The 16,893-nt window shown below is 40.5% G+C and overlaps 1 protein-coding gene across 11 annotated transcripts in view; it reads left to right on the plus strand.

Moving 5' to 3' along the window:
- BCAS1 (brain enriched myelin associated protein 1) overlaps nt 1-16,893 on the plus strand; it is a 78,879-nt gene that overhangs the window by 49,478 nt on the left and 12,508 nt on the right. For 8 of the 11 annotated variants that reach the window (XM_081034511.1, XM_081034508.1, XM_081034510.1 and 5 more), the window contains 3 exons: nt 613-789; nt 5,969-6,010; nt 12,096-12,269. In XM_081034511.1, coding sequence (XP_080890637.1) covers nt 613-789; nt 5,969-6,010; nt 12,096-12,269 — 393 coding nt within the window. The remainder of the gene's footprint in view (nt 1-612; nt 790-5,968; nt 6,011-12,095; nt 12,270-16,893) is intronic. The other 3 variants (XM_081034504.1, XM_081034505.1, XM_081034513.1) reach the window with 2 other exon arrangements.

The following is a 16,893-nucleotide window of genomic DNA, read 5'->3' on the forward strand; positions in this document are numbered from 1 at the left end:
TTAAATCAATTACATCTCATTTAAATGTAGAGGCTGCATCTAAAAGTGAAGAGCCACGGTTTGTGGGTACTCTTCCAATTCAAGATCCCGTCTCTGAGCTCCAATCTAGCTGTCTTATACTTACTTTAGAGCCTAGATGAGTGATCCCTAGGGTATGGGAGGAAAGTTGGAGAACTTCTATTTTAAATTATATTTATTTTAACCCTTCTTTAATTTTGAATTTAGATTAGTAACACAATACATCTTTCTATAAATAAATATGCGTGGATTGGAGGTTCATGTTCAAGATGTTTTGATTGATGAGAACATGATCAAAATCATTTGAAGATCAATGGCCTTGGTACAAATTAATAATCTAATAGCCAAGTGCCTCTTGCAATCACCTTGAATCCTAAGGGGTCACTTAGATGAACATGACAAGTAATGGTTCTATAGATAGTCTTTCCAAAAGGAAAATTTTAACACAACCCCACATTCATAGTAGAAAATTTGGAAAATACAGAAAATTATGAAGATGATAATTAACATGCATAACTCCAGTCCATGTTAATAAAAAAGAGATCCTTCACTTTCGAAATCTGGAGATCATTTTGAATTTATTTAACTCTATAGAGTGCTGAAAAGTCACCAGCCACTTCCGACAACCTCAAGTCAGACAAAGCCAACTTTGTACCCCAGGAGGCCCAAGGAGCAGCAAAGAATCCTCCATCCACCGAAACAGCAAAGGAAACAGTCAAGGAAAAGGGGGGACCCACCTCTCTGCCCCTGAGCAAACTGTTCTGGAAAAAGGTAAGTCCTATTTTCAAGACGTAGAGAACAATTAGGGCTAGATGACTTGAAAAATGATTTATTTGATGTACTCAGTGGTGTATGGAGTTTTTTTTTCTTCTCCAAAATGACCTCACTAGGCATGGAGGTGGAGGCTCTGAATTTACTCCTGGGAAGAATGAAAGGCCTATCATGTCACAAACATGTGTTTCATGGCAAAGTAAAGGAAATGAACAACTAGAATTTTTCATTCTTGGAATTACTCCGATTCGTGACAAAGGGCTGTGGTATTTCACAATTTCATTGTCATTCTTAAGTCATCATTATTTATTCCTCTTGGTTTCCTCTGAGCGCTCTCACCCTGGTAAGATGAACTACCACGGGGCTCCCTATTTCTGTGTCCCCAGCCAGAGATAATCAGTCATCAAGAATCATTAGGCTTCACTCCCCTTTTGGAAAAGCAAGGTGTCCACCAGTTCACCACCAGAGCTGGCAAACAGCGTGGTCCGTGATAGGGAAATTCAAACCACTGTCCGATTGTTTTTTTCCCATCTAGAATTAAGGTGTGGTGCAAGGAAATGGTTTGGGTGGGGCTGAGTAATTCTGAGATGTATTCCTTGATCATCAGTAAACCCCAGCTGCCTTCAGAACTCTTGCCTGTTTTAAATGTGGCCCAAAGATGAGCAAGTTGGGGATGAGGCAATGGGATGTCATTTATAGAGTTGGAAACATCTAATTTAGTCATTTCATCAAAATCCACGCCAGTTGGCACACAAAACCAATGCCACTGTGATGTTAGTTGCATTCTCTTATCCAAAATCGGGCTGGATTTCTGAAACTCTTTCTTGTGTGTTTCATGTTGTCCAGAATGTTCCTTCTAGGGTCTGTCCAAAACACAAATTCCAATACTTAACGAAAACGTTGGATGATGTCATTTGGCATTCTGCTCGGATCCTCTTTCCTCACCAATGGCTGCTTACTTGTTTTGAAAAATCTTTGATCAGCAATATAATGTAGAGAACAATTTTCAAGAGAGTGATGTGCATACAACAGTGATAAAGGAGATGAGTTAGGTGACCCGTATTTAAATATTTTTATTTAAATAATCATATACATACATATGTGAGTATACGCATGTATATAAATTTCAAGTGTATTAGGAAAAATAGAACTGTCACATTACACTTAATTTAACATATCTTGCTGAAGGCGAGACTATATATATTTAATTTTAAAAAGTAACCCAATTAAAGGGAAAGCGTTACAGAAATAATGGTACAAATATGATATAAAGTAAATAATGATGTGAAGTGAATCATGGTAAATGTGGTTCCTCCAAGAAGCAGATACGAAGACAGAACGGATGTGCAGGAGATTTATGGGAGGAAAATGAGTGAGAAGGATAAAGGGGAGGGTAAGTAGAGAGAGAGCCTGCCCACCACAGTGAGGGTCTGACAGCTGTGATGGGAGGGCAGGGAGGAAGATGGAGATGGTGGACTGAGGCAGTGGGAAGTCCCACTGCAGCGACCGCCCATTCCAGGAGCCCTACGTTGGGCAGGAACAGCCAGCACCCCCCACGCTCAGTCGTTGGCTGGGAGCTGCCAGGGAGCGCATGCCCTCAGCATCACCACACTCTAGTGGATGCCAAGGTCATGGCCATCCCAGGCTGTCCTTGCAGGAAAATCTGAGTGGCACATTTCCATGACTGCCGCATACAACATGGCCAAAATCACACATTAGGTCGACAAATGACTGCAGGTTGAGGAATGCTTACGTAAGAGTTAAAAGCTTGTTGTCAGACAGATCTGACTTTGAGTCCCAGTCCACCTTGATGAGCCTCAGTTTCCTAATGTATAATATGTAAATAATAATAGGATCCCTGTCGTGGAAATGAAGTGAAGATTAAAGGAAATAATGCCGGTAACACTGTGCCAAGCGCAAAAGTGGCCAGTGAATGGTCGCTGTTCCCTAGGTCATTGATTTCCTTGTACTCAGGAGGGTTGAGACACAAACCATATCCACTTCTTTATCTTTCTGTCCCATCCAGTTTGGGGACACCTCTATGCTACTAAGGCTCAAGTACTTTATCTTTCCTTCCCTTTGCGATCTATCAAGAGTACGTTGAGTCTTTGAAATTCAAGCTATTCCCATTGAAAATAAAGGGCAGAACCACATGACATTTATTTTCCCAATGAAAGAAATTTCATTTATTTCAGTTTCGCTGTTTTGTCACCATTATCTGGCTTTATTTCTTTAGTACATTATAAAAATAATTCAGTTAAGAGAATTTGAAAACCAAATCACTTGTAAATCTTGTCTTTCACCCAATCCGAAAGAATAGGTCTATATGGAAGTCAAATAGGGAAGATTCACTCATTCGATGTTACCTTTTCATGTTCTTTGTACTGATTTTTCTTTTTAATGCTAAATACTTTGTGTGACCTACTAGGGCATTGAAAGGAGAGCAGTCAACAGATTAGCTGGCAGTCTCGTGGGGGAGCTGATGTTCAAGTAGGAAACACAATGGAGACCCTTGTTTTCTTTCAATTAGAATAAGTTTTGGTTATAAAATCATTCCTGTAAAACTTTTTTGAAAAAGAGACAGAAACACTAGAAAATTCTGATATCTCTACTAACAAACCCACAGTCCAACACGCTCTAGACCTGGGTTCTGATGAGGTTTCCCCTTCCATGTATCAAACGCTAAAAGGGAACAGAAGTCTGGCCTCTCATTACCCATCTTTGGGTCTTTATACTAGTTGGATATGTCAGCCACCACTGACATAAAGGTTATTCACTCCGTAGGCCCATGTGCAAAAGCACAAAAATGTGCCAAATGATTTTGTGTGTTTCATGGACACAGTCCTAGAAATATAATCAGTCACCTAGTACGAAGTTATCTCCTTTTCCATTCTAGCCCAGTTCCTCTGATGGCAGTAAGAAGAAAGTCTCTTCTCAGCATTAATAGGCATTTCTCACTCTGCTAACACTTGCTGATCTCCCTTGTGATAAAGGCTTAAAAAATAATTAGAGCTTAATAAGCATTTTTCCTTTATGCATTGCCGTTGTTTTAATACATACTTCTATTTGCAGCACGGATGCTGATTCTGCATTCACTATGACGATTCTGCATTCACTATTCCTTTGAAAGTATATTTATTTGAGTAAAAAGGTAGTCAATGTAAAGAAAAATATCAAGTCAATCCAGGTGGTCCATGGACAGGTCAAGAATCGTGACAGTGGTGGGCAAATTATTGAAGTTTGAGAAATGCTCAACTGGACTGATTCCGAAAATAAAGAATGTTTTGCTGGGTAGTATAACTTTAAAATGTGAAACTGCAATTTCTCTTGGAACAGACAGTATTCATAATGCCAATTTTTGAAACACCAGAAAGATCTGGAAGTCTGAAACCATAATGAAGATGACAGAAACATCGGTGTCCAGAAGGAGCGCCTGCTGCTCTCATCCTCACCTACGTCAAGTTCCCACTGTCCTTTGGGATTCAGTGAGCGATCAGTGACCAAGAACTTTCCAGAGACAGGAAGCCAGAGATACAAACTAATCTCATTACAACCAAGTGGGACAGGCGAGAGGCTTTGAAAAACTAAAATTGCTATTCTTAAATGGTGGAAGGGTTTTCCCAGCCTGGTGTAGACAGTATACTGACTCATGAAACTTCTGTGGCTGAGGTTTGAGGAGGTCTGGCTTTTAAAATATTGTTTAATTCTTTACCTGTTCATAACATTAAGTAGCATGCAACTGGTCTCAGGCAGAAGGGATGTAATTCTAAGAAAGCTTCACTTCTGAATGCTCTGTGATTTCTTGACCATCAGAAGCATCCAGAAAATCCACGATCCTTTTCAGGGACATATTCATGCCCAGGTAAGCTTCAGTATGAGAAGATAAATAGAAAGAAATGATCCATGCTGAAGATCTCGTCTAGAGAGAAAGCACGTCTGGTAGTGGAGAAAGACACTCACAGTCACCAAAACACTGTGCTTCTGATTCTTAAAGTCATCCTGGCAACAGGGGGAAAACTTGGCTGTTAGAACCATTTCCACCATTTTCTAGCTGTACTACCTTGAACAAGTGACTTCCCCTCTCTGTACGTCCATTTCTCACTGAGTAAATGAGGATCTCCATACTTAGCATTTGGGGCTACTTTCAATGAAATGTGATACAACGTGCCAAATGCAGAAGATGTATTTGCAAATGTCAGTTCCTTTTTACCTCTTCCCACTGGATGTTTCAAAGGTAGAAATAAAGGCAGAACTTGGAACAAATGAGGTATAGGGAAGACTTCTGAAGCCGGAATCCAAGAGAAGAGATGCGGGGGTCTGTGAACATGTTGAAATCATCTGCAAAATATTTTGTTCATGTTTCCTTTTCTGGGAAGACAATCCAGATCTGTCGAGTGAGTCTCTCAAAGTGGTCTGCGAACACCACCACCACCACCTAAAAAAGTTTAAGAACGATGCGGAAACAATGCAAAGATAAGCTCCAAAGCTGGAGCTTGGCAGACCAATAATGATTGTGGCATTGACTTTTGATAGCATTGGGATAACGCCTGTCCTATTCTGGACAGGACTGTAACAGTGTTTGAAGTTCGATATGTTGGACCCCAGCCCACTGGCCCCCATAGAAGTGTTTTCACTGAACTGAACGTTGGCACGATGAAATGGTGCCCGTCGAGAGCTGACGTAAAAAGCAGCTTCTGATGTTTACCACTGTGCTGTGGTCAGGATACGGTTGAGGATCCTGCTTATTACACAGTGCCTGCTTGCTTTGTGAGGACCGTGGGATACATTTCTCTGCACCTGTTGCCAGAATTTTCCTGAGCAGGTCCTTTGTTTTTACCTAGTGGTGCCTGTGTACTGCGTGATCAACCATATTTCCCTCCTTGCATCAGCTACCCGAAAGGTCAAGGTAAACGTGTTGCTTAATCACAACCAAGACTGTGGTTTGTTTTCGGTAGCGACCCCTCTCCTGACTGCATCTGCATGTTAATTTTCCCTTTGTTGCATTTGAAATTGCATCATTTATATTATCTTACTATACTGTTTACACTTATGCAGGCCTCCTTCAAATTCTTTTTGGGTCAAGATACACACAAGCAATGTCCAGGAATGGTGACACAAGGCTGTTAGCCCTGGTTCCTGTAACATTCTGACTCTTGCTTTGTTTTTATCTTCCCTTTAGTCAGTTAAAGAGGATTCAATCCCCACAGGTGCAGAGGACAATGTAAGTTATGCATTAAATGACAGAATCATTCCCTTCTCATCTTCTGCATGTTGGACCCCAGGGCATTTCAGCTCTGAAGTCCTGTGTTCTTGCATGCTCCAAGTTTATTCATCTGCTGTAGACTCTTTCACCCTTATATCTGATTAGGGACCCGAGGGAAACGACTTTGGGTGAACATTTGGATGCCCATTGAATGAGTGCAAACTAAATGCAGAATCACAGCATGCACTTCAATAATTTGTTATTATTTAGGGGCTGAAAGAGTCTACTAAACATAAGAACCTCTTTGTACTTCCTTATGGGACGAGGATGCCGCACCCTCTGCTTCACTCTACTTTGGTTGCTTCTTTCACTTTCATTTCCATGACAACCCAGATTCGCTACTAACTGTGGGTGGTACCCAGGACAGGGAGTTGCATGGGGCATGAAAGCATCTTGCTGCAATAGATACTGAGACTGCTGATTTCAGGCTGGAGAGCAGACTCCATGAGTCTCCCCCCGAGAGCCATAGGTTGAGTCTCACTGTCTTTTGGAGTCTTTAATCTTCTAGAGCGATGGTCAAACTTTTCAAGACAGTGCATTCACGGTCATAATAATTTTATCTAGGGGTAGCCGGTTAGCTCAGTTGGTTAGAGCCTGGTGCTGGTAGCACCAAGGTTGCTGATTCAATCCCTGCATGGGCCACAGTATGCTGTACCCTCCTTAAAAAGAAAAAATAAAAACTGAAAACAAGAAATATTTCCAGGAATAAAGAGGTACATTACATAATAATAAGAGAATAATTTTTTTAAAAAATAATAATAATTTTATCTACCCCTTAGGATTTTTGTGAGAATTAAATGAATGATACACGTAATGTTCTTACTTCAACGCCTGAAGCATAGGAAAAACTCAGTAATTCAGAGGTCAGCAAACTACAGCTCATGGGCCAGTTCCGGCCCATCACCTGTGTTTGTATGGCCCACTAGCTACGAATGGTTTTTACAGTTTTCAATGGTTGGGAAAAAGATCAAAAGAAGAATAATATTTCATAACACTTGAAAATTATACAAATTTCAAATTTCAGTGTTTATGAATAAAGTTTTATTAGAACACAGCCACACTCATTCCTTTACATATCACGTATATGGCTGGGTTCCTTGCAATGACAGAGTTGAGTCAGAGTTGAGTCGTTACAACAGAGCCCTTTGCAGGAAAAGTTTGGCGTCCCCTGTGCATGCATAGGAGTCGTCACATTGTGAATAAGGGCTTTCCAGTAATCAGTGATTACATTTCCTCGTGAAATTATGCATCTCACCAGTGACTCTGTGCCCACGTGGAGTGAAGGCATATGTGAAACAATTTTCTCCTCCCAAGTAAGAGATATGGCATTAGTCCATACAACGCATAGGACGCTAAGCCTTCCAAACAGGACAATTAGGTGTTTTTAAACACCTAATATTGTAAGTTTGTTAATTAGCAACTTCTTCTGGCTAAAATATGGTTGAGTTATTTTGTTAAATTTCTCTACCGCAGGTTTCAAAAACCAATCTATCTATCAATGCAAAGCAAAGGACAGAGTGATTTCAGTGTTTCTCAAAGTTTTTTCATGAAAAGAAAAATAAGACTTTTGAAGCCCATGGAAGTTGAGCACTTTCCTAGAATGAGCTTCTGGTCTTATCAGAGTAAAATCTATTTATCTTGACTACAGAAGTTATCTAATCCTTCAGTTGTAATCTGAAAATGTTTTCTCTGTTGGTTAATTGAGTTAATGTTCTAACTAACGGGGGGGAAAATCTTCCCAATGATCTATAAAATCAAGGAAATAAGTAGTTCTGTTGTTTACCTCTCTTAGTAGGTAAACTCCCAGTTACAAGGAAAAGAAAACCCAACTTCACCTGCATTAAGAATAAAATGGTTTTTATTGGCCATCATCAGTAGGAAGTAGAATTGGTTTTAAATAAATCTTGGTTCAGGGCTCTCCCGTGGCCCAGCTTTCCTGGTTTGGCTCTATGCTCAGCTTTCCAACAGCACATCACCCAGTAGAGGGTAAAGGAGAGATTTGTTGAGTAGCAGCCCTACAGGTCCTGGAATTTGTTCTCTTTCATTGGCTCAAATGGGTTCACATGTTCTGTCAGTCAGCTTCCGCAAGGTTATGTTGTAGTAACAACCAAGCCCCAAGTTTTACTGGCTTTCAACAGCAAAGATTCTTTTTGTTCCCTTACTCATGCTGCATGTCAGCTATAAGTTGGCTACGGGTGGTCCTTATGGCCTCTTCCTGCTGAAATCTAGACTGAAGCAGCCCTTTGACAAGGACATGCAGCTGAAGTGGCAGAGAGGAAATACTGCTGTAGGGGAATCGTGCAACAGCTCCAAAAACTTTCACTCAATCATAGTTTCCATCATATCTATTCACATTCCATTTGCCAAAGCAAGACACACAGCCATGGGCATGGATGTGTAATTATTTTACAGAAAGGGAGAGAATAACCAGGAAAATAAAACAATCGGTCACGTACCGCCATCCCCAAACCTACAGCGTCAAGGAGCGAGATCATGTTGACTGGTTTACACCTGCTCAACTGGCTTCATCCAAATATGCAATTTTAAAGTTAGGGAGGATTATTCCTCCAAAGCAAAACACTGGAGTGCTGTGAAGAGAATGAGGGGGAAGAGTTACTGGGTAGAAAAATAAAATCGCTACCAGGTCTTTATCATCAATCATGTTATAAATCAAATCAGAAAGAATCTAAAAATGATTCTAAAATAAAACTTTTTAATATCAGTATTATATCATGTATGAAGTTTAAGTGGAAGAAATCTATCTTGATATAAGTCAGTTTCCAAAAACCACAGATCCAGTAAAAACTGTATAAACAAAATTTAACAGTAAGTAAGGCATAATATTTGGGGCAAAAAGGGAAACTGTATTTTGCCAGAATGTGTATCTTCCTGCAACATCTAATATCCCCTACTGAAATCAAGCAAAGGGAAATAGCTAAAGCTGACTTTAATTATGTCCATTAAAATATGCAGATGCAATCATATATTCTAAATAAAGAATAACTTTTTCCAAAGCCATGGCCTGGAAGGAAACTGGGAAAATTTAATCCAAATAAAAATCAAATTCTTATGTCTGTATGAGCACATCAGCTCCCAATTTAGCTCAGATCCTTCTGGGTTTCCACACTGGGTGTCAGTGCATTTTCCTTGGCTGCTGAAAGCCAGCTTCTTGGTCTGACAGTATATATAGGAGTAGATGGGAGTCATTTATTTTATTTTATTTTATTTTTTGAAGAATGGAGTCTGTCCTGGGATTTATAAGTTGACATCTGTCAACATTTGGAAAGGCCCAGCAAGAGAACTATTGGCAATCCAATGAAGTTGATTTATAAACGTATTGCCATACAATCTGATCATTTTATTATGTGAGTAATTTTCCCTCCCGGCTCTTGTACACACAAAACAAGAATTTGCAGCTTCAGAGACAGAATGATTCTGAACCCAGAGTCAGTGAGTCAGACTCTTTCATTACCTACCTAAGGGCCATGTCTCATGCCTCCACCTTTCTTCCCGTGATCTCAGATAAGGTTGGCACTTACTATAATACCCCCAAAGTATTTGATCGTGATCAGTCAAAACCAATAATCCCATGTTCTTCACCAATAATTAATCTAGGGGATAAGAACATAACCTACTTTGGACCAATGAAATGTACCCTGAAGTAGGGGATCAAAATACAGAGGTTCGTTTGGAGCTAATCTTTGGCTGTGACCTTCCTTCCTTCTTAGGACATTGGTTTGAGGGTATGATGTCTAGACTTGCGGCAGCTACTTTATATCCATGAGATAGCAAATAAAAGGATGAAAATCTAGCATGCCATGGAGAACAGAGCCAAAGGATAGAAAGAGCCTGGCTTCTTAGTGACATTGTGGTGATTCCAGATAACCCGTGCCCATGGAGTAAATAGGTCTCCTAATTGCACAACTAACAACCAGTTGTATTAACTGCGTGCAGACTGTGGGTCGGGCACTGTTCTAGAGACTCCCCACGCGTTGCCTGATTTGACTCTGACGACAACTTTCTGATGTGTCTGCTCTTCCCATTGAGAAATGAGAAAACATAGGCGCAGAGTGGGGACCCTCGGTTCAGAGCTCCTGGAAGAGGTAGGTAGAATCAAGAGTTAGACCAAGGCAGGCTGGCGCTCGAAGCTACGCTCGCAATCACTCTGTCAGATTGCCTACATTCCAGCCTCACCCCAGGGCTCTTGGGGCTGAAGCTTGTTTTTTCAGAAATACAACTGGATTAAGTCAGGCCTAGATGTGGAAATCCATGTCCACGTTTGACTGCCAATCCCAGTATCTTGTTAGGCTCCAGCCTCAGCCTGGATTCCTACAGAGACGCTTGGGTCACAGGCTGCAGGCCAGCAGTGGCAGCCTCCACACGAACGTGTTTCATTTGACCTGAATGTCTTTCGATGGGGCACCTTGATTTTTGGTCACCATGGTCCTTTATCCTCTTGATCACCATTTTGTCTTGTCTCTGATCAATGTCTGCTGCCATCACCTGCCTGGGCTCCTGGGGACTCTTCACTCAGTTCCTCCCCACGCTAGATTTTTGTTTATAAAGTGAAAATGTTTGACGTCATGTCAATATTTTAACACACGGAAGGTGGGGAGAGACAGCTGCAATTTAACAGCTGTTTTGGGGTGTTCCCGCCTACTGATTTGGGAATGGGCAGTCAGCTTCTGGTTTTCAGTTGACAGTTAACAGAGATGAAGGGTCTTCCCAATGCAGATCCTTTGGGTCATTTGCAAACCGATAGTATATTCTGTATGAAGGGCATATTGTGGACGGATGGTTTGTCCACAAGCACACTGCGTTTGTGGAAATAAGTTCCCTTCCCTACTCCCTGACAGCAAAACTGAGATTCTGAAGAAGCTGAGTTGGGGCTGGCGCCAGGAAAAACAAGTGCAGAGGTGCCTTTCGCTCAAGAGTGCATTCCTGTGAGACAGGGAAGGGCAGGTTTGTTAGGTCAAGGGCCAGAGAGTCAATGTATTAGATTTTGCAGGCCGCATACAGTCTCTGTTGGATGTTTTTTCATCTTTTAGGATGTTTTTTTACAATCCATTCGTAAAATCCATTCGTAGCTCAGGGGCCATATCTAAACAGCCCCTGCGATGGATTTGGTAGTGGTTGACCCCTCCCTGCCTGAGGAAACAAACAGAAAGGAAGTTATAAAACCCTCTCCAGGCCATTTCACTCTGTCCTGTTGCAGGGACCAATGCCCATGCAGAAATTGTCCCAGATGTGACTGAGGCACAGCACAAATGCAGGGAGTCAATACAACAGGTTACGTCTTAAGATCCGAATGCAGCTGAACCAGACCTTGCGTCTTTTGCCCATGGCTGGGAAGCCTTACCCCCCAACAGACATTCAAGAGGCACTGAGTTCACTAGCTATTTCGCAGGGAACAATAAGCAACTTAACCAGAGCTTTCTTGCCAATGTCATTATTCTTCTGAAAGCATGAACTTCAGTTAAGCAGCCATAACAAATGACTGGTCTGGGGTGAGATGGGGAAGCAGTTAACGAGGAGGTGGGGTCTGTTAAGCCGAGTGACTTTCACACTATCCTTTCTGCATAGAGGACAGTTTCTCCACAGTCGCAGGACAACTAGGATATGGAATGAAAGGTGTCATGGTCGCCGTCTCTAAGGTTGGACTCTTAAGGGAGTGACTACTCCGGATTGTCACACAAACCAAACAGGCAGGCCTGCTGGAATGGAAGGGGTTTGGAGCATGCTCCGAGGGGACAGTCCCCAAATGGGACTTCCTGTCTAAACCTTGTACCTTCATAGGGCAGGAATTTTGCCACTTCCAGGTCAGTCTATTTGGCAGTTGTTCAGAAATTGGCTGTTTGAGAGCACATTTGATGACACGAATGGTCCATCTTGAAGATGTGCCTCTGTGAAAATGGTCATAGATTCAAACCGATAGCAAATATGTGGACAAAGGGGCAGCCAGGACCTCACTTCATAAAACGTGTTTTGGAGGAATGTTTTTTGGGGTTTTTTCACTGTCTTATTCCTGGGTAAAATAATCCAGGTGGTGTGTGAATCACCAGTAGAGGTTATAAAGTCCGAGGAAGTAGAGTCAGCCTTACAAACAGTGGATCTCAACGAAGAAGGAGCTGCCACACCAGAACCCACGGAAGTCAAACTCAAGAGAGAAGACCGCAAGTCGCCGAGAAACTCCCTGATGGCATTTCTCAGACAAATGGTAAGCCACTTGCTTCTGGCACAGAAAAAACTGAAAACTCTAGATCAGCTTCCGAGAATAATGACCAGTGTCACAGGTGGCATGAGACGTCATTGTAGGTGGTATGGATGGAATATGAATTGTGCAGTGAGGAAATTCCCTTTTGTGCTTCCGATTCAATCACAGAGAAAGTCTCAGTTTATTGCTAATATTCCTTAACCTTTCTTTAACCCTGACTAACTCCCTTTGTGACGAAGAAAGAGCTGGCCTTGGGTCCTGCGTTTTAGCAGACAACGTTATCTACCTAGTAGTTAGTATTATTGTTTGCTTTTAATTTTATTTATTTTTAAAGCTTCCTTCTGTTTATGACAAATGATACTGGTTTTTATTTTTACTATGGTAATTATATGCGGTTTCCTTTGAAAATACATTTATTTACATAAAGAACATAGGCATTTACTAAAGGATTAAGCGATAAATAGTCAAAGTGATACGTTAATGTTGGAAAATTCTGAAGGTGACATGTGAGTGCCACACACTTGGACAAAGCTGACTTTTAGATCATTCAGATAAGGGAATGACAACATAATTTTCTAGTAATGCATAGGTGTAACTTAGTTGTTGAATTTGCCATGCTTTTAGTTTGTGTAGAATGGAAAAAAAATGGGAGGACATCTTTTGGTGCCTATGAAGAGTCATGTATAGTAACTATCTAAATATCCAGGAAGTTAATATAATGAAATAAAACCCAAATCAGTTGGAAGACAAAAAAAAAAAAAATGCATGTAAAAGGTCATTGGTTTAATTCTCTTTTAATGAAAAACAAGAATTTAATTCTAGGGTGCCTTTATTTTCAGAAGTACTTGGGAATTTAATCCTTTGAGAAAGCAACTCTATTTTCACAGGCCCAACCTGTTAAGGAATACTTTCTAGTCCTCAAAACCAAACAAAACCCTTCTCAGTGGGAATTGAGGCATATTAGAAATAACTCTGTTAGAAATTGTTGACAGGAATAATTTCTTTTATTGTTGGGTTCTCATGGAGTAAAATATACAAAATAACTAGCGGGCAGCCGGTATGGCTGGAAGCCCATCTGGATTCCTCACCATTTACTCTGCAATTTGGCATTAAAAATGGGGATCAAGATTTGAGATTTTTAAACCAATTTTTACATGATATCAGGAATGAAAAGAACATTTGGCCTATTTCTGGCAAAACATCTACATTTCAGATGGAATCCCCAAATAGCTTATCATAACATTGAGGGTGGTCCACCTTTCCTATTGCTGAGTGGAGTTGAGAGATACCAAAAAAAAAAAAAAACAGCAAACAGGATGACTTCCTCTTTCAAGTAACCAACCTGAGACATCTTTATTTAAAAGAGAGGAAAATAAGAGACTCCAAATAAAGAATGAAAGACATCTAAAGCACCCATTGCATCCATTCCAAACAAACCCTTAAATTCTAATTAGGCCCCATATTATATAAATTCATCTTCCAGAGTTATCCATCACATGTTGCTTGGGATATTTTCTAGCAGTAGAAACCGGATAAGTCTGAACTGTTAGGGGAACAAGCTTGGAAACCAAAGAGTCCTTTGGAATTGATTTTCCATAGTTGAGGGATAGAGCTAGAAAAGGATACATTTTCCCGAAGCAATCCTCAGTGGATTCATAGTGTCAAGCCTCCTAATGGTCATTATTCTTATTACCTCTTGCCCATGAAAAGGTAATGACCATTATTCCTTTTAATGGTCAAATCCCAAAGCTTCCATGATTGTTGGGATTTCTCCTGAAATACCAATTATCCTAATGATTCTTGTCTTGCATTCTGTTCCGTTTTCATTATAGCCTTATAGTTCCATTGTGATTCATTGAAATCCACAAAGGACATGGGTTTCCCAGTTCACCGCAATCCCCACCGCTCCCTATTGTCACACCCAGCCCAGTTCATTCATTGCTGTTACTGGCCCTACCCCTGTGGGTATTTGAGTTTGCAACCCCTGACAGAGAGCCACCTCATTCTTTATCACAACTCCATGGAATCACGTTCTCTGGATTTATCAGACTCTGATTAACCATTGCTCTACTTGGTTTGTGTCCAACCTGTTACATTTCATTCATGCATTCACTTGCTCAACAAGTATTGAGCACCCACTATATTCCAGGCGCTAGGATACAACAGTGAGCAGAAATGGACATGGTTCTTGTCCTCACAGAGAATAAAGCCGAATGAGGGAAGCAGGCATTTAATTTTAACTCTATGCCATATCCAGTGAGCTCGCACCACGCGTCTCACACACATGATCTCAGCTGCTCCAAGCAAAATACAGCTTTTTAAAAATAATTGATGCAATAGAACACTCAATTTCAAGTACGTCACCCTTGTTTTGTGATCTATATCTCTATTCATCAGATCATTGATTTTCCTACCTTCTAATCTTTGCCTTCCTTAAGTTTCCTTCAGATGGGGTATCTACCATCCCATTGCAAAGGAACTCTTGGTTGACTTTAGAAAAACAGAAATGCATTGCCCCATTCATTTCTAAAGAAATATTTTTCTTTCCAGAAATTAACCTCATAAAAGTAAAAATAGAAAGCATATAATATTTCAAATAATTATATTTCGGGGGGGGGAACAGTCACATAAGCCCTTACTTTGCATTCTGCACATGTAGATATACCACTTCAGAAAAACCCTATGGGCTCCTACAGTCTTTCAACATAATTGCAAGGGACAGCTAAGTCATCTGTCATGCCCTAAAAGAAGAGAGAGAGAGAGATTCTTCTGTGCATTCATTCAACTGTATGTCAAGAAATTGGATAGTTGAAGTGCGAGTATATTTTTATAAAGTGAGTGGGTAGAGAGCTGTATTCATGTACCCACAAACCAGGTAGGCAGATGAAACCGTTAAGGTGATAGATAGAAATATACATACAGGTTTGGTTTATAATTTGTCAATATTAATAACAGCTTGTACTTGAAAAGTGCTTTCCTCCTCCAAACTATTGTCACATGCATTGTTTCATTAAATCCTCCTCCAGGCTCTTTAGATCACTAGTTTTGTAAGAAATTCTTTGTTAGAATAACATTCTCAGGCTTAGACAAGAAAGACTGTGAGCTTCAACATGGGGCAAATTAAAGGCCCAAAAGAGGAGACAGCTATGAAATCAGAGTTTTGGGTTGATTCCATTCAATCTGATAAATCAAAGAAAACCTGTTGAAATTTACTATCTGGAGAGGGAAAAAGACAGCGGCTTATAATAATTATAATAATAATAGTTATAAAACAAAAGAAACAGGAGTTCTCTAGCCAAAGTTCTCGATCTCAAATTCCTCCCTGAGTATTTAAGTATGAATACTGAGCTACTCTTTCAAGAAAGGTTTCTGAAAGGAGCATTTGTTTGGGCAATTCCTGTCTACACCAATGGCTTGCATTTTTATCTACCCTTAAATGGGATTCTATAGTCATTGGCTGTTCTCAGTTATAAATAGTGATAATAATAGCTACCACTTATTGGTTACCTGCAAATGGCATGGCCGGCTCTGTGCTGATAAGCGCACAACATGCATTAACCTAATTATTAATAGAAAAACCCTGGGAAAAAAGCCCTCTTCCTGCCCCACTGTGCAGATGAAGGCAGGAAGACTCAGAGTGTTGACACGAACTGCTCAAGGTCAGAGAGCTGCTCACTGGCAAAGCCAGAACTCAGACTCGGACTTCTGACTCTAAAGCTCACTCTCATACCCCTGTTATTTCTGCTCCCCATGCTCCTGGCAGCTGGGTTGCTTTGAGAGTAAATGGAGGTGGAACAACCATAGCTCCATTCTGGTGATTCTCTTACACAGTAGTAATGTTTTCTGTGGAAACATCACTTTTATGTGTTGGGCTTACCTGAAATTACCTAAAATTACACTCACCTGAAATTGCAAGGCAAAAGAGAGAATACATGACTTACATAAAGCTGGAACATCATTTTCTGAATATACTTGTCACTAAAATGAGATTTGTCTCTGCTGTATAATTTTGTCTGAATTGCCCAATTCCATTTCAAATGAGGATCTTGGGAAAACACAAAACTTGGACGCACAGCCTTTGTTTCTCCTGGAAATTTCTAGCAGGTCCTATTCCTTGAATTTGTTGTAATGAGGCTGATCTAGTAAACAGTCTTGCTGATATGCTCACACTAAATTAAAATGTCATCCCCATTCTTTGTCTTTTGCATCTCAACTTTGGTTGGATTAGATGTCCATCAAAATACATTTCATTCCTTTCAAAGAAATGTGAACTGACCACCAAATATTTTCACTAGAATTTTGGATATCTAAGAGATATACGAGTACATTGGAGATGGTTCAAACATTCCTCAGAGTATCAAGCTATAGGAATGCATGACACAACGAAAGGAATAGAAAATGACTTTATTAATATGCAAGGGTTGGATGTCACAACCAGATGCCATCTGCACACTGCAGGCTGGTGCCCTGACATGCTTCCCCTTTCACTCTCATGAATAAGAATAAACTCCATGAAGGAAGTTGCCAGTATCATCACACTGGAGAAATCTCTGAAATTACTTAATAGTCTTCAGACTATTCTTTAAAGTATTAAATAGCCTCTGGAAAAATTTTAGTCTCCTTCAAC

This window comes from Rhinolophus hipposideros (genome assembly GCF_964194185.1).
Source record: "Rhinolophus hipposideros genome assembly, chromosome: 22".
Lineage (NCBI taxonomy): Eukaryota > Metazoa > Chordata > Mammalia > Chiroptera > Rhinolophidae > Rhinolophus > Rhinolophus hipposideros.